The sequence below is a fragment of the Sturnira hondurensis genome, unplaced genomic scaffold (assembly GCF_014824575.4).
Source record: "Sturnira hondurensis isolate 20B ecotype Veracruz unplaced genomic scaffold, ASM1482457v3 Scaffold0014099, whole genome shotgun sequence".
Lineage (NCBI taxonomy): Eukaryota > Metazoa > Chordata > Mammalia > Chiroptera > Phyllostomidae > Sturnira > Sturnira hondurensis.
This window is the reverse complement of record NW_028086730.1, coordinates 452111-475730: the sequence shown is the minus strand read 5'-3', so window position 1 is coordinate 475730 and position 23620 is coordinate 452111. Positions and strand designations below refer to the sequence as shown.

General features: G+C 48.9%; 1 protein-coding gene and 1 long non-coding RNA gene across 21 annotated transcripts in view; both read right to left on the bottom strand.

Moving 5' to 3' along the window:
- PPP6R3 (protein phosphatase 6 regulatory subunit 3) overlaps positions 1–23620 on the bottom strand; it is a 122576-nt gene that overhangs the window by 24957 nt on the left and 73999 nt on the right. For 6 of the 20 annotated variants that reach the window (XM_037062549.1, XM_037062552.1, XM_037062547.1 and 3 more), the window contains exons 9-15: positions 13880–14009; positions 11632–11784; positions 9659–9808; positions 9109–9173; positions 7940–8055; positions 6118–6203; positions 1146–1232 (exon numbers count right to left, since the gene is read on the bottom strand). In XM_037062549.1, the coding sequence (XP_036918444.1) occupies positions 1146–1232; positions 6118–6203; positions 7940–8055; positions 9109–9173; positions 9659–9808; positions 11632–11784; positions 13880–14009 (787 nt within the window). Of the gene's footprint in view, positions 1–918; positions 955–1145; positions 1233–6117; positions 6208–7939; positions 8056–9108; positions 9174–9658; positions 9809–11631; positions 11785–13879; positions 14010–23620 lie in introns of all 20 variants that reach the window. The other 14 variants (XM_037062554.1, XM_037062557.1, XM_037062558.1 and 11 more) reach the window with 5 other exon arrangements.
- LOC118998389 (uncharacterized) lies at positions 17437–23618 on the bottom strand. The gene is made up of 3 exons (XR_005068856.1): positions 23324–23618; positions 22689–23112; positions 17437–17447 (listed from the first exon to the last, which is right to left on the bottom strand). It is a non-coding gene; the product is annotated as an uncharacterized LOC118998389 (long non-coding RNA).

Sequence of the window (23620 nt, the reverse complement as noted above, 5' to 3'; positions counted from 1 at the left end):
GGACAGTTCATGGCCCCACAGGTGCTCCCGGGAGGGGAGGCCTGGTGTCCCAGTGCTTCCAGGGGCAGCGCCAGGGACTCCACTCGGGAAAGCACTGCCTGCAGGCACGAGGGCTTACAGGCAGGGGCTGCTGCTGTCTGCGGAAAGGCTTGGCCACTCAACTGCGCCCCCTATGGGAAGGCTGCTCCCTGCCCCGGCCTCAGGAGGCTGGCCTCAAATTCAACCGGGAGCAGTGCCAAGATTCCAGAGAGAAGCCAGTCAAGTGAGGAAAAGTTACTCCAGACCTATCTTGAAAACGTGAGTGTTAAACTGCATTGTTATCAAAACCAAGAGGTTTCAAGCAGTCTCCATTCCCAGATGCCAGGACAAAGGGCCGGCATGACCACCAGACACTTCTGCCTGGCCCTGGAAAAAGAGGAGGCTTAATGGTGGAGAAAATAGAAGCCAAGCAACAGTCAGTGCTGGTCACTCCAAAGGGACTGACGTGCAGAGACCTGGCCCTAAGGACAACTTCTCCATATGAAGAGCTGATAGCTTTTAAACAGGGCTTCTATTTTTAGCTCCCAAACTTGATACTCAGTTGAGAGAGTGAAATCGTTTGTCTCTTTTCCAAGAACCACCAAGAGATGATACATCAGTACATTTACTTTTATATGCTGTTTTCTTCCCCACAAAGATTACAAGCCGCTGATAAACAGATAAACTTGGGAGCAGGAGGGCACAGTGGACACTGAAGACACAGAGGCACATAAGCCGCTGGCTCCAGGACAGCGTTGGCATCACAACAGTCTCATTCCTGCCGCTCGCGCCCTCGGCTGCCCACCACAGCGACCTGCACCCCCGTGTGGGTCTGCCTAACAGGCGTGTCTGAGGCTCTCGCCCAATGACTCGGGCCCTTCCAGCCTCCCGGGAACTTACCCAAGTCGTCACTGTTACGGGGGCAGGAAGCGTTTCCTGAAACACAGCCGACACAGACACGCCTTGCTCTCAAGGACCCAACGCTTCCTCCTTAAGGCTCCTGCTACCTAGTAAGTAACCCCAATCACATTCTAACACACAGTCTGTCTCCAAAACTGATACATCAATGGCAACTGGACTAAGCATTTAAAATAAAAACAAAAAGCAAAGCTTTAGGTGTGACTCACTTGCTGCAAAGAAGAATCCTGTGAGAAACCCGTTTCTTTAAAGTCAATTTCATCATCACTGGATGAATGAATATGGCAGGTTGTAACCTATATGCATAAAAATGTAAAAGACTATTTAACAGAAAAATTGTGGACATTTGCATCATCATTTTAATGGAAAAATCACAACAGCAAGAACAAAACTAAGTAACAGTTAAGTTGTAAAACCGGCCCGATACTCAAGGGTGCACCTCACTCAACCACCTGGTTTGGCTTCCTGCCCTCTGCCGCCCACTTGTGGTGATTTCACTCACTGCTGGCATCACCAGAGAACAGGAAAGAGGGATTGACACTTATCTCCTATAAAATGTTTCCACAGGGAAGGCGGAAGGAATGGCTCAGATGAAATATAGAAAAAATTTATGTGTGCGAAGCCTGAAAGCTAAAACTGCAAGTCCCAGGGATCACTCGTGAGCCACTAAAAGGTCACATTAAATATACCCATTTCACTTTAAATTCTTGCATTTCCTACCCACCCTAAGAAAAGCACTGCCCATAGGAACTAAGGATGACTTGAGTGAACAGTTCCCGCTCATAAGAAGACCCAAAATCTTCTGCCCCTTAAAATGTACCCCCCTTCCTTGGAACTTACAACCAATTGTTTAATTAAGCAAAAATGCAAACATGAACTGCTCACCAACTCCTGGTAAGTGATTTTTTAATTCACAAATGTCACATAATATTCAGGGAAATGTGCTGACAACCAGACATGAAGACACAGAGATGACTGACTACAGCACTAACAGCAACACCCGCCACACGACAACAGCGAGTAATAAACGTGAACGGTCTGTGCCCCCTGGAAACCAGCAGTTTCTGGGCGCCACTCACACAGCTTCTCTCGAGGGGTTCTCCCTGCACGTTCTGTTCAGGTGTTCTGGACGGAGACCCCTGTCCCCGGGGGAGGACACACGTGGCCACGACCTACCACCCGAGAAGCTGCGCCGAGCAGCACGGAGTTAGACACTGGCCTATCTGCTTTGCGAGGTCCCAAACCTGGGTGCAAGCCCCAAGCAGACTCTACGCAGGTCTACAGGTGGATGGCCTGTGCAACTGAGTGAATCACAGCCTGAACCAAGTTAAACTCTATGCCTGACTGTCTTTGGCAAAGATGCTACGTCCACGTGAACGGCCCAGTGTTCTCAGTTCAGTCCCTCTCCACCCCGCTTAAGGTCCAAAGAACACAAGCACACCCTACTTTCCAATCTGGCCAGTGAAATCAGAGAGAGAATTTGTGATCAGGGAAGGAAACCTGCTTACGTCCACTGCAGAGGGCTAACGAGCAACAGCATGGAGAGGCGGGAAGTGCCAGGAGTGCCCAGCCGGAGTGCAAAGGGAGGTGGCAGAATACTGCTTGGTCATGGCAGCTGGCACCTTCCCGGGCCACTGCTATCAACAGCGGGTCCAGTGCTCCCACTGCAGTGGACTTCAGAGGCGCTCTGACCACGTGCCTGGCAGGCTAGTGCCGGAGTCGTGTTAAGCCGGTGTGTGTGTGAGAGGTGCAACCCCAAGGTGGGGCGCAGAATTAAAGACAATACAAGGGGCAAGCTGGGTGAGCGTAGTTAAGACAGAACAAAAGAGTTGGCATGTCTTGCTAAGTTTAAGCAGGATACAATGTATCCTTATTCATCTTTAGGTGGCTAAAAAATAAAACATTTAGCTCATTAATTAAACATCAGAAATAAATTAGCTTTTTAAAAATCTCAGTCACCAGCTTTTTTCTGTCCCATAGCTTTTGTTAAGCAACTATTAAGTGTGAGACTTCATTATCCCTTTACATATTCTCCTTAATTTGTATCCTCAAAGCAATTCTGGGAGAGATTTAAAATAACTTTTTTCTCCAAAACAAAAAAAAAAAACCCCTACTGTTTTAGAGTTATTATTGATAATAACAAAATGTGCCCTGGCTGGCACGGCTCAGTGGACTGAGCACTGGCCTGTGAACCAAAGAGTAGCCGGTTCAATTCCCAGTCAGGGCGCATGGCTGAGTTGAGGGCCAGGTCCCTAGTGGGAGGCACATGACAGGCAACCACACGTCTCTATTTATGTTTCTCTCCCTTTCTCTCTCCCTTCCACTCTCTAAAAATAAAATGAAATCCTAAAACAACAATAATAACAACAAAATGCATATATACCTTTGCAATTATGTTATTGAAAGGTGTGGGGATTCTGACTTAATACTTCCTGAGCTAAAAAGACAACTTACCCAGAGGAAAACCTGCTCACTGGAATCCCACTGACCCACCATGCAGACGTACCCACCACCAACCCCTGACCCAAACGTCTGAACACGCCCTTTCGAAGTACCAGAAATTCACTAAAGTTTCAGTCACTTCAGGAAATGCCACCTTCATTCTTCTTCCCCCTCAGCTAAAAATCTCAGTCACCAGCTTTTTTCTGTCCCAAGCACATCAGTCTACCTGGAAGCCCATGCTGGCCAGGCGGCAGGCGGCTGGAGCACCGAGCGCATGCCTGTGCTGTGCGTGCAGCACGTGGTCGGGGCACACATAAGAGGCAACTGGTTGGCATCTGTCACTCTCTCTCTCTCCCTTCCTCTCTCCTAAATCAATAAACACACCCTCAGGTGAGAATTAAGAAGACCACACCAAGTGTCATTCATAATAACCCCGAAGCAAAAGCAGGGGCGATGTATCAGTCTGTTGTGCGTGCACTTTGGTGTGGTGGGGTCGAGGGGCTGAAATGCTCCAGAACTCTCAGAGGGGCGGTGGGAGGGCTGCCCGGAAGTGACCGGAGCGTGGCACTGGCATGACCTGTCCTATATAACCCATCAAGTCCTCAGGCCCACGGCCAGCAGGACAGATGGTCCATGTCTGGTGTGCGTGTGAACGAACCCCTGCTGGGACTGGAAAGGTGAGAACTGGCCAGGGCAACGTGACACGGCACTAACTCATGCGTGTGGCGCCCAAGCCACAGGCTGACCCAACCCTGTGAGTACACCTGACGTGGTTCCCGAAGCAGTGCCAGAGCACCCTGAAATCCAGATCAAGGCAGTGTGTCTAATCTGACCTGTGGGGGGGGGGGGGGTGCGTAGCTGCTGGTTTCAGTGACAGAGACAGCGCCTGAGACAGCGCGGAGGAGGCGCTTTCCCCGGGACCGAGCGCTGTGCCGCCCCGGTGTGCACTCTCTGTGCGATGCTTCTGCAGGGGCGAGACCTGCTGCAGCACTAAGTTGCAGGCAGAAGGGCAAAGAGCCTGGGGGCCACAGGGACTCTCCTCGGTGGCCCAGGATTAAGGCATGAGTGACTTTTCCAACCTGGACACCTGTATCCCTGCATGTCTTGTCAGGAGGACTCACCTGACCATTTCTGCTACACAAGCCAGCTGCTCCCTGCTCGTTTGACTGCAGTGTCCTCGTGGGGTCCCAGTGCAACAGGCAAAGGAGAACTGAGCCCCAGTGGAGCAGAGCCCACGGGAGGTTTTCCTTCAGCACAGGCGTCACGTCTGGAGGTCTGACCCCACAGGCATGTGCACACCAGTCTGCACGGGTGCGTGTGGACACACAAAACAACACTTACAGAGTCACACGCTGGATTGCTGAGAGTGTCATTTAAAGTAGCTAAGTGTTAACTGTAATGTAGTCAATCAAAGGATAATTTTAAAAGAAGTCTCCCAAACAAAATGACACATAGTATTCTTAAATATTCCTTTATAAATAGAAATAAGACAAAAAAATCCCCTTAAAGGAGACAACCCCCTTGCCGGCAAGAAATCAACACAGAGTGTCTAAAATTAAACGGTTCCATTTAACAGTGTGAAGGAACAATTTCATCCTACAGTAAAACCCCGAGTATCTAAAAATTTAACCCATTTTATTGGAGGGGTGGATACAGTGGGTTCCATAGCCATTAAAACTCACCGACCCCTTCCTGACGACTTGGGGCTGGCAGAACGCCGGCACCCCTGTGGGCTGCCGCTCACTCGGACACTGAGGGCTGCCTGACCTCTCTTACAGCCCCTCCCAGTCAACTCTGAGTTCGCAGTGCCTCCGGCTCCCAATAACTATTCATTCTGCCATACACCTACCACAGCAAGACACTGCTCTGCCTAGAGTCTGGAAAACAATCACCAAAGACATCTTTTCGGCAACTTTAGCTGTGACTCAGGACGACCTAGGGACCGCCCTGTAGCTGCCTCGCCTTTCCTCTCTGTCCTGTCCCCAAATTCTGTTTTGATGAGGTAAGGCTGCCAGCTCCTGACTGCCCAGCAGTCGAGGTGTGACCGTGGGGTCAAGGCCGCCGCCCTGATCACTGGCTGCCACGGACTGATGAAAGAACACGTTTTTGCACACCTTCAAATGCAAAGGCAATACTCACCTTAAAGCTAAATGTGTTTAAAACAAAAAAAGGAATGCATTCCAAAGTCCAATATAATTTAAAAAACCACATTATCAATGCCATTATTCCCTGGCTAGAAGCTCCAATCCAATAAGGCTTTCCAGCTGGGTTTTCACAGGCACCTACAGAAGCTCCGCCACTGGGAATGGTGTAAAACCAGGACCGACTGAACTCAGTCACACTGGAAAACATCCAAAGGAACATCTGGGTTTTCTGGCCACCCAGCACAGTTATCTGAGGCAGAAGGCAGCGGGCCCAACAGAGTGACGGGCACTCTGGAGGCTGCGTGGCCGTGGTGCTTAGGGAGCAGAACTCTGAGGGAAACGGAAACCAAGTAAGGTGAGAGGTGGCCTCAGTGGCTTCTCTGCACCCCTGCACCACCCCAGGCAGGAATTAGGAGCTGACTAGGCAAATCAGCGCAGATACAACGAACACCCGCCTGCCTCCTTCACAGAGAAACACAAACGTATCCATGACCCACTACTACCGGGACAAAGGAAGAGCTTGCATGTCGTTCTGAATACACAGGCAAAGGCTAAGCGCCCTGAAACCACAGAAACGTAACCTTGTAAAACCTACTAGATCTACCGTGTTCCTCTTGTTAGTCTCTCCTAAGGAGCTTGTGCAGAAGGTCTCCCATCGCTCCCTGATGTCGTCTGGAAGATCTTGAGGAGGAAAGGAGGAGAAAAGATCGTCACCACAGTGACCCACCCGGACGCATGAAACCACCAGGTAGCAGGGGAAGGCCTGCCCATGCAGTCCGAGAAGGTGAACTCCGAGGGACCCAGAGAGCTTTCAGCCACCGGAAGCCACCCCCGCCCCAAAGTCACACTTGATGCCAAGAGCCCTGAGTGCCTGGGACTAAAGTTGCTAAAAATCTTTTGGTTAAAATCTTAAACTGGAAAATGTGTTTCCAACAAAGTCTTCTGAGAAAGGCAACAGGCTGTTGGGGTGGGGGAAAGGCTGCCTTGTTCTGCCGTCGTGCGCATTCCGGAGATGCCACACACGCCGGCTCCTGCACCCTCTCCTGAGATACTCTGCCTGACATCTGGCCAAAGAACAATCAATCCATGGAACTCAGTTTGGCTTCCAAACTGCTCAAGAATAACATTTCCCAAATGTCTGTAGCAGGGGCCCACCTACGGACACAGATGCAGTAGTGAAATTGTATGTTTGAGAGAATTTTTCATGAAAAGGACACATAGACCCTTTCCTGAGGAAACAAAACCGCAGCTGGGCTCTTGGAGGCCTACCTGGCTGAGGCCGTCACCTGACAACACCGCTATAAACACACGCTGGCCGGCACGTGGCTGCCACGGCAGAGGCCGACTGACCTAAGGAACAGTCGCACACAGGGCTCTGTCTCCCTGGGAGGGACAGACGAGGAACTGATGACCTGGCTTACCAGTGGGCGAGCCCAGTTCTCCTTCCCGGGGCGACAGCTATGCTTTGAATGGACATTCGATAGATAACAGCCTCTTGAACACATAACATTCTTAAAACATAAACAGATTTTCATCAAGGTGACTCTAAATGAACTCTGTACTGCAAAAGTAAAGATTTTCACATTCAGCCCTGGCTGGTGTGGATCAGTGGACCGAGCGGTGACCTATGAACTGAAAGGTCGCTGGTTCGATTCCCAGTCAGGGCACAGGCCTGGGTTGTGGGCTGGGTCCCTGGTTGGGGGCGTGCCAGATGCAGCCAATCAATGTTTCTCTCTCTCCCTCCCTTCCCCTCTTTCTAAAAATAAACAAACGTTTTTTAAAAAAAGAGGAAATTTTTCACATGAAGAGTAAGTCCCAGGACTGGGGATTCTGCTGGCATATGGAGCTCACTGGCTTTCAAGGTGACAGTCTGTGGCCTGGGTGCCAGTGTAAAAAGCACGCACACATGTTCTTCTGAGTGGCCTTGACCTGACTAAATTTCAACACTAGTCCTGACAGGGTCTTCCAGGAGCTGATCTCCCTGTTTAGTACAGAAGATATCAAAAGAATGCTGAGAAGTGCGTTCAGAGCCCAGTTAAAGGAACCCTGCCCGCAGGCTGCAGTGGGATCTTCAAGGGAAAGGAAAGGCAGAATGGCTACAGCCCAAGGGGCTCCAGGCCAGCCTGTGAGTAATTCGCGCTCAAGGGACAGGTCCCCGAGCAGCGCCCTCAGAGAGCGGGGTGACTGCAGTACCCTGACCCCGGCCAGGGCGGCCGGTGCTCACTAACAGGTTAGGCAGCGGAAGTAAGGACGGCAAAGAACGCCACTGCTCAAACACTCGCAAGACCCTCCTTGAACCTCCAGATAGTTACCAAAGACGCTCCGCGGACAGCTGGGAAAAACGTACACCTCCACTCTGGCCTCAAACCCCTTCTCCGCTGCCGAGAGAGTGCAACGGGGACCCCGGAGCCACTCACCTTGGATGAGCTGCTGCACCAGTGCGCTGCTGGGGCCCTTGTCAGCGCTGTGCACGATGCAGTTGGCTATCCTGGTCAGGTGCCCCATGTAGCCGTGCCGTCTTCCTCCCTCGGCCCTGATGGGGGAGAGGACACATGCTCAGGCTCCGGACAGCACAAAGTGAGGAGACAGCCTGGTAAGTGGAGCAGCTTTAAGTGGTCATTCTAAAACCCGAGGCACCGAAGACAGGAACGGACGGAAGAGCAGGGGCCAGAACATCACCAGACTGGGGAGTGGGGTGGGGGGGTGGCAGAAACTGCCTACTCTAAGATTATACTGGAACCTCACTTGATGGGGCAAGGTTTAGTCAAATGTACCAACCAGCCAACCATTCACCCCCCACAACAGCTTATCTTTAAAGAACAACAAAAACCAAACATTCATTGACGCCCAGATCTCGTAGAGAACTGAGGTAAGAATTATGGTTCATTTTTTTAAAGGGTATCAAATTCCAGTCACACCAATCAATTAACAGATATAAGCATCTATCAATAGCATTTCTCAAGTTAAAACTTTAGCTCATTTGAGGATTTGGCCAAGAGAGGCAGTCGGCTTGTGTCTGGCCCCCCAGTACTCGGAACCCGAGCAAATCCCACCCTGTCCCCCTCCCTGTGAGGGTCTAACTTCCCCACTACATCCCTCTTCCCATATTGGACAGATGCCTGTTACCGGAAACACCACTAGGAAAAAGTAAGTCTGTGCAACAGCTACTTACACATATCGACTAGGACTTCAAGTAATCCAGCGCCCTCCTGCGCGCTGAGAACGGGGGTAAGCGGCCCAAGTGCTAGTCCCCTCCCACCAGCGAGGGGCCGGCTGGCTCTACAACCCCTCCCCCAGCCCCACCCCATTCTCGGAAAGGCTGCCCGGGAGTTCCAAAGGCAGCACAGAGGTGGAGAGAAACCCCTAGATTCCCCTCAAAAGGCAGAAAGACAGAGCGGTCAAAAAATGAACTATTAGAAAAATACCTGTTACAGTGAACTACTCTGGGCGTCCTGAGAGAAGCACTTAGTACTAGGAAGTGGCGTACACCATGCAATCACTTCACTGCGCTATGTCTAGGGCAAGGGCGGGCATTCCCTTCAAACGAGAAAATCAAACAATTCCTATCAGAGAACAAGATACTTACTGTTTCTTCTCGTTCATTTCCCAGGCGTCAAGTATTCGTTCTATTAACTGACATTTTTGAAAAAGCTGAATAAAAAGGAATAATCCAGTTAATATTTTCATAAATGTTGAACTGTCAAAAGTCTGAAGTGAGACAACACTCTAATTAAAAAGAAGAATCGTGTGAGCGACCCAGCAAGCTGGACATGGCTGCGAACTGCCGGCCGAACTGAGCGTGGCGTGTGACCCTGAGAACGCCTCGGGGACTCGGGACCGGCCTCGCCCCCAGCCGCACGCCTGCTGGGGACCAGTATTTCAAGTACTGCTACCAACCAATGAGCCACCGACCTAAGGCGAGCTGGGTTTTATCAGCCATGGAAACTGGCCACAGAAATACAGAGCCTGACCAAAATGAAAATGGAGCACAGGAAACTGTGCCTGGCAAAAGCTTGACTCAGAACTCATAGCAATACTCCTACTTTATACAGGGAGCAATTTCAACTCACTTTGCACTTACGTGGGAAAACGCTGTTGACAAGGAGTGGCAGAAAAAAGACATCAAGTAAGCTTACATGTTTCAGTAATAAGTTGTCGCCAGTGGAGTCCTGCTCAGTAATTGTGCTGTTTTCTGTGTTCTCAAAGGGACTTGCGAGGATCAGTGCAATGCAGATCTCCACTTGCGTGTGCAGAAAATTATTCCACGTGTATTTGAAGAACATGTCCTAGGAAAAAGAAACACAATGCTCTCTTTTATTCAGTTACCCCAGTGTTTAGGCCACTACTTTAAAACATTTACTAAACAGTGATGTAATAAAGTAAAAATGATGTGCTCTTTGTCCAATAGGGCTAACTAAAGGGACGCAAGTTTATGTGGAAGGTCAGAAGCGCCACTTTGCAGAGTAGTAACAGGATGCCCGCCTCCCTGACATGATGGAGTTTCCGTGAAATCAAGTAGAAACCAACAACAAACAGGCAAAGAAGAGGTAACAGAAGCTTTTCAAAGAGAAAGACAGTAACCTTTTATGTTATCAAAGCAGCGAATACTAAGTCCAATGAGTGATTTTTAAAAATCCTAGGAGCACTTCACTTGACCCTGCGACCATGCACTGACAGCTCTCCGTGCAGGGCACGGAGCTGGGTGCAGCGTGGAGAGACAGAGGAGGGCCTGGGCCCCCTCTCAGGTACTCACAGCTGTGCAAAGAACAGCTACGTGGGCATCTGAAACCACAGAGCTGTCAGCAAATGAAGCAAACAAGGGATTCCAGATTATCCAAAAAGGTAACATATCACAAAAAGAAAAGACAATCTCTAAAAGCGTAAAACACACAGTTTAAGTATGTATTTAGGATACTGTTGAGTCCAGTTAGCCAACCTCCAATGAAAAGGTAACGATTGACAATCTGTTCAAGAGTTTCATCAAATCTGCTGTCACTCAGATTCAGGGGTAAAGATGGAAGTAGCCCTGTCACTCGTGAAATTGGCAACTAGCACTAACGACTGAGGGGCCGCAGAGGCAGGAGCAGAAAGGCACATCCCTGAGTTTCACGGCCCAGTCAGAGGGAGGAAGGGTGTCCCCCCTTCCTAGCAACTGTGCTGCCACAGGAGTCAGGATCCTTGCACGTGTCACCTTTCTCCAAGATGCTCTTGCTCTCAGGCCTTACACTGACATGCCCTTTAACCCAGAGCTGAAATTAACAAAGTTTGTCAGTACTCTAGGAAGCACAATGGTACGCCTGAGAAGCACGCACGGATTTGAGATGGGACGTGAATTCGAATCCTGACTCCACCACATACGGCCGTGGAGGGCGTCTCTTTTCAGGGAGTGACCTAGAACAGTTTCTCTCCCCCAGGGCTTTATGCCCAGGGTCACAGGAGAAATGTGTAAAACCGCACACTCCAATGCCTTTCTTGTAGTGAGTGAATGCCCAGGCCTCCTGTGAAATGCTCCCAAACCCTCCAAATGGACAGCACGAAACCTGCTGTGTGTTAACCCCAGTGACTTCTGGGCTGCGGGGGCAGGACAGACGAAGCTAGGAGGGCACGGAGCTGGGTGCACAGACTCTAAGTGCGAACTCTGAAACTGGGGAGGAGGGCAGGGCTCCACAGAGCCCAGGCCCCCCCGCCGAGCTCTTCCTTTCCCTTCCACTGACAAGCAGACTAATAACTGTTTCAAGACTCTGGACTCGAATCAAAAGACCACAGGTGTCTCAGACATGTCACGGAGATGTATCTCAGAGGGACGAAGATGAGCTCTTGTCCCTTCACCAATTATGAGAGCAGCGTAGGCAGTCGGTCACTCACTGCTACGACAACCTCCTGAGAGAAAAGTCTGGGTCCCCATCCCCTCTGTGGTTCCCTAACAGTTTCCTTTACACAGCGATGACCAATACCTGCAGGAAAACACAGAGCAAAAACACTACGAAAGGCCACGCCCTCTCAGACCCACAGGAGGCACTGACCACCGTCCATCGGTGAGGCTGGGCCCTGACTCACATAGCCGTGAAAAATCAAGGGCAAACAGAAAAGCCTTTCCAGGGGATCTTACCAATATGACCCCAATGCTGTTCAGCTCCATGAGGTCCCCGTTAATACTGCTGGTGTTCGTCTGAAGCAGACTGGATATCAACCGAATCACATTCAACCGGGTGTTCCCGACGGGGGGGTCCAGCACACCCCATGTCGTCTTCATCACACTTTTCTGAGGAAGAAAAGCTTCTGATTAAAGAGCTTCGCCATGCAATCCACTGACGTACAGTAAGAGGGAGCAGGGGTGTGTGCCAAGACAGGACGCCAGGTAAACCAAGCCTGCGGAACAATTTGGCCTGGATTCTCCACTTGAGGGGAAATCGGTATCTTCAAGACACAGTGAAATACCCCAGAGTAACAACGAGCAAGTCGCCCCCTGGAGTGCAGTCTGTAGGAACACAGCGCCCTGGCTTCAGAGCCCGGACCGCCCCACGCAGGAGGCAGGGAGCCACAGGAGCCGGCCGTGAGGCGCAGCCCTCCAAGTGGGGTGAGCGCTGAGAGGAGGTCCGAGTGGCCCTGGAACACGGTCCTCGATCCCTGCTAAACCTACGGTAACAATGCCAACTCGGGCGCTGCCACAGGACCACGACCTGGAAACAGGACAACCTCCAACCTGCTCTTGTCCAGAAAAGGGAGTTTCTACCGCAGGAAATCACAAAGGACAGACACAGGGCCTCCCAGAGTTTCAGTTCAGGAAGGGTGGTCACCCTTTCTCAGTGTCCCCGTCCTCGACAGCACCTTCACCCCCTGTGGCCCCCCAGAGGCTTCGTGGGACTGTGGGGCTCACTCACAGCACGATAGCACCACTTACCAGGCCCCCACAAAAGCTCTGCAGATCTACCCGTGCAAACACCTGCGGCAAACCCAGGTACGAACTGACCACTCTGCAAACGAGACTCTACCTTATTTTGCATGAGGGCCAAGGGGAGGATGAGTGTGAGACTCCACATTAGACGCTGTCCTTCTGGTCCCTCTGGAAGGAAGACAGGCAGGCCATCGAGGCACAGATCTGGGGCGCTTTGTCACACACCCTCCCCTCTCCTCCCACACCCTTCTCCCTCCTCTGACTTCCACTCGTGATGTTCTCTTCTCCTAACTGGATCTGCTCTCCTTCTCTGCTCTCCCTGTTCTGCTGCTTGGGTCTGACCACACCATGGGCACTGTCCCCGAGGGCACCCCACAGAGGTGGGACAGGAGACAGCATGGCAGGACGGGGCCTGCGCAGCAGCGTCACCTGGGAACGGACCATCTGGAAGCTGACCCAGACTCCCTGGATAACAGATGCCAATTACCCTGGGCTCCTGCACCACGAAGTGGCTAAACCAAAAAGATTACATCTAGGAGGGAGAAACTAGTACATTAGTTTATTTTTTAAAAACATTTTCCTTTTTAAAGAGATTTTATTTATCTATTTTTAGACAGAGGAGAAGGGAGGGAGGAAGAGAGGGAGAAACATCCATGTGAGGTTGCCTCTGACGCACCCCCCTCCCCACTGGGGACCTGGCCTGCAACCCAGGCAAGTGCCCTGACTGGGAATCAAACCGACGACCCTTTCTTCCCAGGCTGACGCTCAAACCCCTGAGCCACAGCAGCCAGGCCAGCCAGTGTACTACATTCAAATGCCCAGAAGCTCACCCAGAACATGCCACAGAGGCTTGCACGACCATGGCCGGGGACCTGGGAGCTGGTGCCAGCCGAACTCTGCACTGGGACGGCCACCTCCTGGGTGGCCCAGGAAGAGCGCCCCCTGCCCTACACCTGAGCACCGCTGCGAGGGCCGGCGAGGGCCTCCACTGGCGGCTACCTGCACTCACACACACCTGCCCCTTACCAAACCTCGGGCTCTGCGTCACATGCGCCTGCTGCCTCGTCAATAAGCACCTGTCAGTCACATGCTCCACTGCTCCAGCTCTGACAAGGGCACTCCGCCTCCAGGGTCAGTTACTAACAGGTTTACCTCACTTTAGAGACGTGCCAGTAACATGTCATGTGAAGAAAAGCGTTTATTTCATGGGCTTACAGGTAACCAGAATTTATAAAAAGAACAAATTTACAAATTTGTTTGATTGTAATTAGGCATGATTCATTAATTTAGACACAACACACCGATGAAAGCCAATCAGAAATTAGCTCAAAAGCAATCAAGACTGGCAGCGTACCCAGTCACATGTCCTAGACAGGCTGGTCACAGCCAGCTCTACCACTCACGAGGCTTACCCACCTTCTGACAACTGGCGAATTGGCCATGCTTGAGACAGCTGCCTTACCTTGGGTGGCTCAAGCAGGAGTTCGTGAAAAGAGCCAAGTCTTCCTCGGATGGCTTCTAGAACGCTCTTGTTGACCGAACAAACTGAGTGACTCATGCCTGGTGGGCAGATCTCTATATGGCCTTCAAATCTGGAAATAAAGCAAGTTTATCCCAGTTACTACAATTTCAGAGTAAGTCACAGTGCCCCATTTCTGCATGTAAATACCAACACAAAAGCTGTACAAATACGTAATGATTCCATCAACTCTACTGAAAGCACGTGGAACAGAAAGTCAACAGGGACTGGCCCACACCGTTGGTGAGAAACTGCACGCCACTCCTCCCTGCTCGCCTGGACGGCCACCTCCTCGGATGGTGGTGTTATTGGAGGTGCTCCCACCAGGAAATCGGATGCGGAGGAGCCCTGACCCCCGCATCACAGAGCAGACCACACTGCCTGATGTCTGGGGTGCGGGCAACAGGTCTGCACTTACTGCAGCTTTCCTTCAGTCCTCAACATGCTTCCAATTTAAAGGCTTCAATCATTCTACTGCCAGAAGCTCAACCTACACACATTATAATCCACCTGAGAGGCTGCAAACAGCGTGAGACTCCTCGATCACAATGGGTGTGAGCACTTGGGTGCAGGGGTTCCCCAAGTGGCAGCAGGACAAAGTCCTAGGGAACAGGAAGGATATCAGGGAGGAGGGACCTAGAGATGTAGGGACGCCGCTCAAATGAAAACACAGGCCTGGAAGCAGTGTGTCCACGGAACATCAGTGCAAACCGGCGGCCAACCGTGCTGCTGCGAAACAAGGCTGCCGAGCCCCAGGCCCGGCTCTCCCCTCCCCAGTCGTTCGCTCTAACGTGGAAAGTGGGCTCAAGGTCCCTCCCGGGACGGCCGTGGGGATTGCACTGACGCAGGCCCAGAACGGAGCACCGCCTGGCCCAGGGCTAACGTCCAATATGTTTATTATGACTAGTACTTGAAGATATCTTGCACGTGGAAGTGATTTCTAATGGCAAGAGCTGCATGGAAGAGTATGCAGACACTCAATTACTGGAAAGAGGGCGAGGGGAAAGATTTTAGTGCTTTTGAGTGTGCAGGGGTTTTAATAATTTATGCGGCCAAATGCGGCTTTTTTTTTATTACAGTTTCTGTGTAAAGAGCCATGCTTAAGTTCTTCATGATTCCATAATTCTTTTGAGTATGTGTATTACTACCTTCCTCTACTATTCGAAATTCACCTGGAATGTATTTTTTATGTCAAAGAGGTGGAGATATATTCCCCCCAAGTGGTGACTACCTAAGCCATATTTATAGAACGATCTCCTTTCCTTAAGTAAGAAACCCACACAGAGCAGCAGAGAGCCCTCATCGTCCATGGGAACACAGTCTCACACCACCACATTCATTACACCAACGACGCACTGTACTGTGCGGGAAGCAGCTTATCTCCATCCCTGGTCTTTTTCAAAATTCTTGGCTAGTCTCTCATTTAGTTTTTTCTAATATACATAAGAATCTGACAGATCCGAAACAAACCCATGTTGACATTTCAAGCAGAGATTTATTCAATGTAGAACTTAGATTTGGAAGGCACAGAGGTGACGGATGTCAATGAACCAGTGGCCTGTCCCTTTTTATCACTAAATAGCTGCTGTACGGCCTTATGCAGCTCTTATCCATTCCCTGCCGTTTGGCTTGTTTACAGTTTGAGGTGACGACAAATAAAGGTGACATGAATACTCACAAGTCTTTGTGTGATGCAGTTTTTATTTCACTTGGGTAAATGCCTAACAGGTTGCTGAATAATACAATAAATGTCCAGTTAACTTCATAAGAAACTGCCAAATGTTCTTAGAAAGTGGCACTGTGACCCTGTACTCCCCGTGACGTTTGAGACATCCAGCTGCTCCCCAATGTCACCAGCAGTGGGCACTGTCTGTTCTTTCAGTTTGGTTTAGCTGTGCGGTAGGTCCAATGGAGGCCCCCAGAAGGTGTGCCCACATTCCAATCTCCACAGTCTACAAATGGTGCCTTAAAGATGTAGTTACCCGAGCATCTTTGGATGAGATTACCCTGGATTATCTGGGTGGACCGTGTCATCCCTGATGTCCTTGTGAGAGAGGACAAAGACACTGAGAAGGTGATGTGAAGCAGTGGCCACGAACCATCAAACGCCAGCAACCGCCAGAAACTGGAGTGGCAAAGGCCAGGCCTCCCCCGAGCTCTGGAGGGGGTGTGGCATGGCTGACACCTCGATCTTGAACTTCTGGCACTCAGACAGCGAGAGAATCAATTTCTGTCGTTTTAAGCCACAGAGTTTGCAGTAAATTGTTACCAAAGCCACAGGAAAATGGAAACACAAGTTGTTCAAAAGGTGTGCAGCAGTACCCCAATGTGGTTTCAACTTGACTTGCACTAGTAACAAACGCCGTTGCCCATCTTTTCATGAATTTCAGATACATATACATGTAAAATTCTTTCAGTGCTTAAATGTTTTGACCTTCTTTAACACTGGACCGGTTTTCTTGCTATTTTCAGCGTTCTGCATCTATCAGGATGTAAGCCCTTCATCAGAAAGGAGATTTGCAAATGTTTTCTGGTGGCCTGTGGCCTGCCCTCTCCTTTTCTTAAAAGGGGCTGTCCGAGGGCAGAACTTAGGATTTTGATACAGGCGGGGTTGTCAGCTTTTCTTTTACGGATCGGGCATTGGTGATTTTGGTGATATATCTAAGAAACTTCTACCTAACTCGAGGTCGTAGATTTTTCTCCTAGAATTTTTATAGTTTTGGAATTTATGCTTACTTCTAGGATCCATTTCAAGTTAATCTCTGCATTAACGTGCAAGGTGAATATCTGGGTCCGCTTTTCTGCAGAGACAACGTTCTGGCACCACACTGAAAAGGCTGCCTCCAGACCTCTGTTAAGAACCCGACCACTTAAAACCCACATAATTTTAGTAACCAAAGTCACCTCGATAAAGTCAACAAAACATTTTTTAGAAAAGGAACCAAATGACCACATACATGTGGGCCCATTTATGGGCCCTCCATTCTGTACAGGTGACCAGGCTGCCTGCCCACTCACCAACACCACACTGTCCTGATCGCCACAGCTTCACCTTGAAGTGTCAGTAGCATTTTGACGGTCGCTTTCAAAACTGTTTCGGCTACCGTATTTGCTTTGAACTTCTACGTATGTTTTAGAACTAGCTTTCTTTCTAAAAACAAAATAAAACAAACCAGCTTGGATTTTAATTAGAATTACTCTGAGTCTCCCGATCAGTTTGGGAAGAACCGACATCTCCACCACGTGAGGCCCTCCAATCCATGATCACAGTCTCTCTCCCGCCTTAGGTCGCCTCTGATCTCACCAGCAGCCATGGTTTTCGGCATTTTGATTTACCTCTAAGTATTTCCTTTTTTCTGTGCAACGCAGCAATTGTGCCTTGGTATTTATCCAAAGGAGTTCAAAATGGTTAAGTACTTCTAAAGTAAACGGTACTTTACGGAAATGCCCGATCCTAACTGTTCGCTACACGTGTAAGGAAATGCGACCACGTTTTGACGGTGCGCACAGCCTGCAGGCCTGCTCACCCGGGGCGTTCTGGGTGTCCCTCAGGGTGCTCCGAGAGGACAGCCCGACCCCTGTGTGCAGTCGGCGCCGCGCCTTCCTTGCCCATGTGGACGGAGGCTTTCCTCGAACCTCCAGCACCAGGTGGAATAGGCTGGTGCTGGCAATAGACCCTCGCTCACTCCTTGATTTTAGGCGTTACCCGTTTCAGTCGTGGACCTCTAAGAATAATGTTGGCTTTGGGTTTTCTCTTTTTAAAAAGGGCTTTATCTGTTTCCAAGTTCCTTTCTATTACTTACTTGCTGAGAAGTTTTACCATAAAATAATTTAGTGAAGTGATCACAAGGTTTTTCTTGTTCAGGCTGTTGATGTGAATTACACTGAGTGACTTTTATTGAAACTTTACTTTTATATAGCAGTTTTAAGTTCACAGCAAAACGGAGAAGGTACAGAGACTGCGCAAATATGCCCTTCACCATGACACATGCAAATACTTGCCTTACCAACACGCCCTCAGAGTGGTGCGTGTGTTTCACTCCATTAACCTACACTGGTAACACTCCCCAGTCTCCCAAAGCCCAGTGTTCACATTATCACTCCACACTGGCGGGGCCCCCGACGGGTTCGGACAAATGCACACCATTGTTACACTATCACTCACTGTCCTAAAAATCCTCTTTTCTACCTATTCATCTCCCCACACCACCATCAACCTCCGGCAACTACTGATTTTTTTTACTGTCTTCATAGTTTTGCTTTTGCCAGAATGTCATATACCTGGAAATCATACTGTATATAGCCTTTTCAGGTTGGCTTCTTTCACTTAGTAATATGCATTTAAGGCTTTTCCAGGTCTTCCCATAGCTTCAGAGTTCATTCTTTTTATCAATGAGCAGTATTACATTGTCAGATGTACCAGAATTAGTTTATTTATCCACTTACCCACTAAAGGACACATCCTGGTTGCTTCCAAGTTTTGCCAATTATTGACAAGGCTGCTATTGACACTGTGGGATGCTTTTTGTGTGAACATGAGTTTCCAGCCCCTTCGGGTGAAGACCAAGGAGCGCGACTGCTGGACTGTGTGTCAAGCACGAGGAGTTCTGTAAGGAGCTGCCCCGGCCCGTGTTCCCAGCAGCAGCGAGTGCGAGCCCCGCTGCCCGGTTCGCCAGCACCAGGTGCTGGCTCTGGGTGTGGACCGTTCCCACCGACCGATTTTTGTCCGATGAGGGGACCGTGCACTCTCTAAATAAACCGTACTTAGGGATGATACCCTGCCGTGTGATAGACTGTTAAGACTTCATTCGCTCACGTTTGCTGGAGGAATCCTGCACCGAAGCTCCTGTGAAACCCTGTTATGGGGCTGCCATTCCTATGTGTTTCTGTCTCCGAGGCAATGCTAGTCTCATAAAATGAACGGGAAGTATTCTGGGAGTCCTTCAATCTCTGGCAGAATTCGCAGCTACACTGGGCTGAGAGTTTTCTTTGTTGGAAGCTTTCAAAATATGAACTCGATTTCTTCCATAGATGGAAGTCTGTTAATGTTATTTTATCTACTTCTTTTTGAATGAGCTTTGGTAGTTTTGTTCCCTCAAGAAATCTGTCCTTCTCTATCCTGTTGAATTTGTGTAATGATTTGTTTGTAGTATTCTATTCTTTTTTTTAAAACTTTTTAAAGATTTTTATTTATTTATTTTTGGAGAGGGGAAGGGAGGGAGAAAGAGAGAAACATCAGTGTGTGGTTGCCTCTTACTCGCCCCCTACTGGGACCTGGCCTGCAACCCAGGCATGTGCCCTGACTGGGAATCGAACCATGATCCTCTGATTCTCAGGCCTGCACTCAGTCCACTGAGCCACAGCAGCCAGGGCTCTATTATTCTCTTAACATCTGTATGGAAGATATTCATGCCCCCTCTTCCATTCCTATTATTTAGAATTCGTGTCTTTTCTACTTTTTTTCTTACTCAATTTCCCTAGAGATTTAAACTTCGTTGATCTTTTCTAAGAAGTTTTAGTTCCATTGATTTTTTTGGTATTGTTTTCCCCTTCTCAATCTCTTTTCTTTCTGCTATTATTATTGCTTCTCTGCTTGGATTGGGTTTAACCTGCTCTTCCTTTACCAGTTCCTTAACATAGGAGCTCAGCTCATTGTCACAGACTGCTTTTCCTTTCTACTATAAATGTTTAACACTATAAATTTCCCCCTGCTGCTTTTGATACATTCCACAAATTCCAAACAAAATGTTCTGTTTCCATTTAATCAATAAGTTTAAAGTATTTTCTCATTTTTCTTTGTTAGTTCCACTTTGACACTTGGGGTTATTTCTTTTTATTTTATTTTATTTTTAAAGATTTTATTTATTTATCTTTAGAGGGGAAGAGAAGGAGAGAAGGAGAGAAATATCAATGTACGGCTGCCTCTGCTGGGTACACACAATGTATCGTGTGTCCCCTGCCAGGAACTGGCCTGCAACCCAAGCATGTGCCCTGACTGGGAATCGAACTGCGATCCTCTGGTTCACAGGCCTGCGCTCAATCCACTGAGCTACACCAGCCAGGCACTTGGGGTTATTTCTAAGTTGTGTTGTTTCATTTCCAAATATTTAGTGATATTCCATAACTCTTTTTTATTGATTGCTTCTTTAAATCCATTATGCTCCGCACACATACTGTCTATGACTTTGTGTTGTAATTTGTTAGGGTTTGTTTTACGTCTGAGAAGCTGATCCGTTTGCCTTGGTGGAAGCTCCTCGTGCACTTGAACAGAAGGCGCATTCTGTGGTTGCGGGCAGGTTCGGGAGGTGCCAGGTCGAGCGGGTTGCTAGTGTGGTTCAAGTCATCTGCATACTTGCTCATTTTCTGTCTAAATGCTGTGTCACTGTCTAGTGGAATCGTTTTAGATTTATGGAAAAATTACAGATGGTACAGAGTTCCATATAATGCACGCTGGGCGGCTTTGCCCCACTAATATCACACATTAGAATGATATATTCGTCACAATTAATGAACCAACACTGACAAATAAAACCCACAGATCTTTGTTCAGATTTCCTTAGTTTTTACCTAACAAGCCCTTTCTATGTTTCCGTAACTTCCTTTTGGCTGACAGTCACTCAGACCGAGCTGTCAGGCACTGGGCAGCATGTCCCTCAAGTGGGATTTCTCTTACACTTTCCCGTGATCACGGGTCTTCGGAAGGCAGACCACACAGGTCCCGTGCGCCACTGTCACTGCATCGTGCCGAGAGACGCACTGCGATGCACCTGCTGGGGCTCTCTGTCACCACTCTCCACCCTCCGCCCCTGCTGCATGCACAGAAAGGAGGTCGTGGTGGGCAGTGGGCATGGGAAGAGCAAGTTCTGTCCTTCCCCTGTCAGGAGAGGGTTTCTACGTGAACTGTTTGAAATTGTCTGCAGATTTGTCTTTTCTCCCCTATTTATTTATTTGCAGAGATTGATATATCGGGTTACAATGCAGTACTGCTTTATTTTACTGTGGAGACTGTGCCAGCTTGGCTCCCGTGTCCCCGACACAGCCCTCGCTGCGGGGGTTCCGAGCCCCTCCTTCCCCGGCACTGCACGGTGCTCTGGACCCTTCTCGTCTTTTCCTTGCCCTGGTCTCATTTCCCGGAGAAAGGTATGTATTACGGACTCAGATCTGGGCACTCCTACTTGTTCCTGATGGCAGGCCACTCCTTCCAGGCCCTTGAAGCTCACAGAGCACTTGTCTTTTTGGCTGACCATGTCACACGTCAGTGTGAGTGACTTCCAGTGCTCCACACTGCTTCTTTCCTCGGCTACATCTGTGTGTGAAAGCACCCCAGCTCCTCGTCTGCATTAAAAACCGTAAAGTGCACTTATACCCTTTTATTTTTTGAGTTTTGTTATAATAATCTGGACTTGATTTTGTTTTGTTCTCAATATTTAATCATTCTTAACACTTAACTTACACAGTCACGTTAATTTCCCCGTCCCGACCCATTTCATTGTCCTCACTTTTACTAACATACTTCGTACTCCAAGTTCTTCGTTCTGCCAGACTTTCCTGCTCAGTTGTGGTGAGCTCACATTTTAATTCACTCCAGGGACACAGCACAGACAACAAGAGTATTCCAGGGCCACCATCCTGTCCTGTTTTTCACTACTTTAGTTTTACAAATGAGAGGCCCAGCAACCTGACTTACTCTGTAGTTAACCCCCTTTTATTACCCATATATTTTTTAAAAGAATTTTATTTATTTAGAGAGAAGGGGAAGGAAAAAGACGGAAAGAAACAGCAATTGGTGGCCTCCCCTGAGCGCCCCCCTCAGGGTGCAGAACCCACAATACGGGTACCTGCCCTGACCGGGAATCGAACAAGCATCCTTTCGCTTTGCAGGAAGATGCTCAACCACGCCAGTCAGGGGGCTCTTATCCACATACTTTCAGATCTACCGTTTTTCCTTGGGATTCAGAAATCTCATCAGGATAAGGCTAAAATGTGAGTCCTGTTTTTAAAAAGATTAGTATTCTTTAGCCCTGGCTGTCGTAGCTCAGTGGACTGAGCGCAGGCCTGTGAACCACATGATCGCGGTTTGATTCCCAGTCAGGGCACATGCCTGGGTTGCAGGCCAGTACCCTGCAGGGGATGCATGAGAGGCAACCATATATTGATACTTCTTCCCTTCCCCTCTAAAAATAAATAAATAAAATCTTAAAAAATAAATAAATTAATTAATTAAAAGATTAGTATTCTTTAGTATTTGATAAACTTTTTTTTTTTTGGGTCTGGGGATAAATTCCTCCTAATCAATGACTTCCTTCCATTCTTTCTTTTACTGTTGCATCCTCTGCTCTAAGTTGCAGGGTGACGCTGTTCCTCTCTCTCCTACGCAGAAAGGTGTCCTATTTCTCGGGTTTATCTCCTTCTCAAGCCACGGAGCACTTCAGGTGAGACTGCCTTACAGCGATACAGCAGCCCTGTGTCACCTGATCAGTGCCCTAGGTGCAGGCCGCATTACTTAAACTATGATCCCCTAAGAAAGACATAGTCAAAATCACAGACACAGCCCCCAACTACAATGGACTGGAAGCACAGCCACCACAATGTACTTCCATTACCACAGCCAAAAGGCAAGCATGCCAGGGATGGAGACCAGGAATCTGGGAAGCAGGGGTCGGTAAAGCTGTGTTCACTATTTTGCTAGAAACAAAGATGACACATTAAAAGCAAACCCAGAAACCCTGGATGGCCGAGGCCCCAGTGCCACAGATCTTTCCTGACCTCCTCTCTGCGCCCCCTGGCGGTCAGACGGGCCCAGTACAGAATTAACACAGCTCCTGATCTCTAAGCCACACACTGCAGCACACAGACACCCCTCCTCCAAGCAGTATGCTCAGGGAACACTCAGAAAACTGACGGTAGGTAAATCAGCACTGGTCGGATATTAAGGGCTAGTCCAGGGGCACACACGTGGGAAAATACCTCTGGATTCTGAGCACTTAGCACAAATTTACCTCTGAGGTCCCGGTTTCCTGTCCATCCAATTTAGAGCAGCCGCATGACCCAGTGCCCTCACACGTGAACCATCCCCCAAACCACCTGAAGCCTCAAGTTCGCAGGCGGAAGAAGAATCACTTGGCAGGGAGTCCCCCAACTGCCACTCGGTGAAGCTCTGCCCACAACCAGAACACCTATTTTTTTTTAAGATTTTATTTATTTCTTTAGAGGGGAAGGGAAGGAGAGAGGGAGAGAAATATCAATGTATGGTTGCCTCTCGTGGATCCCCTGCCGGGAACTGGCCCGCAACCCAAGCATGTGCCCTGACTGGGAATCGAACCGCGATCGTGTGGTTCGCAGGCCCGCGCTCAATCCGCTGAGCTACACCAGCCAGGGCCAGAACACCTATTTTCTTGAGCAAAAAATAAGCTTCTCTTGCATTTAAGCCATCAGGCATGTATTACAAAAACCGAAACGACCACAGTCCAAACACCGCCAATAGAGTTTACCAAACCGTATTTCTCAGCTGCATCCCTAGGTACTGCATTCACATTAGACTTAGAGTTTATACAGCAGAAAAAAATTCAGAACCTGAAATTCAAGGGCATGATATTGTGGCTTATAACCAATGACTCAGCTCTCAGCTTTCAAAAAAATATAAAAGCAAAACAAAATTACTCATTTTGTAAGATAAAAGCAAAG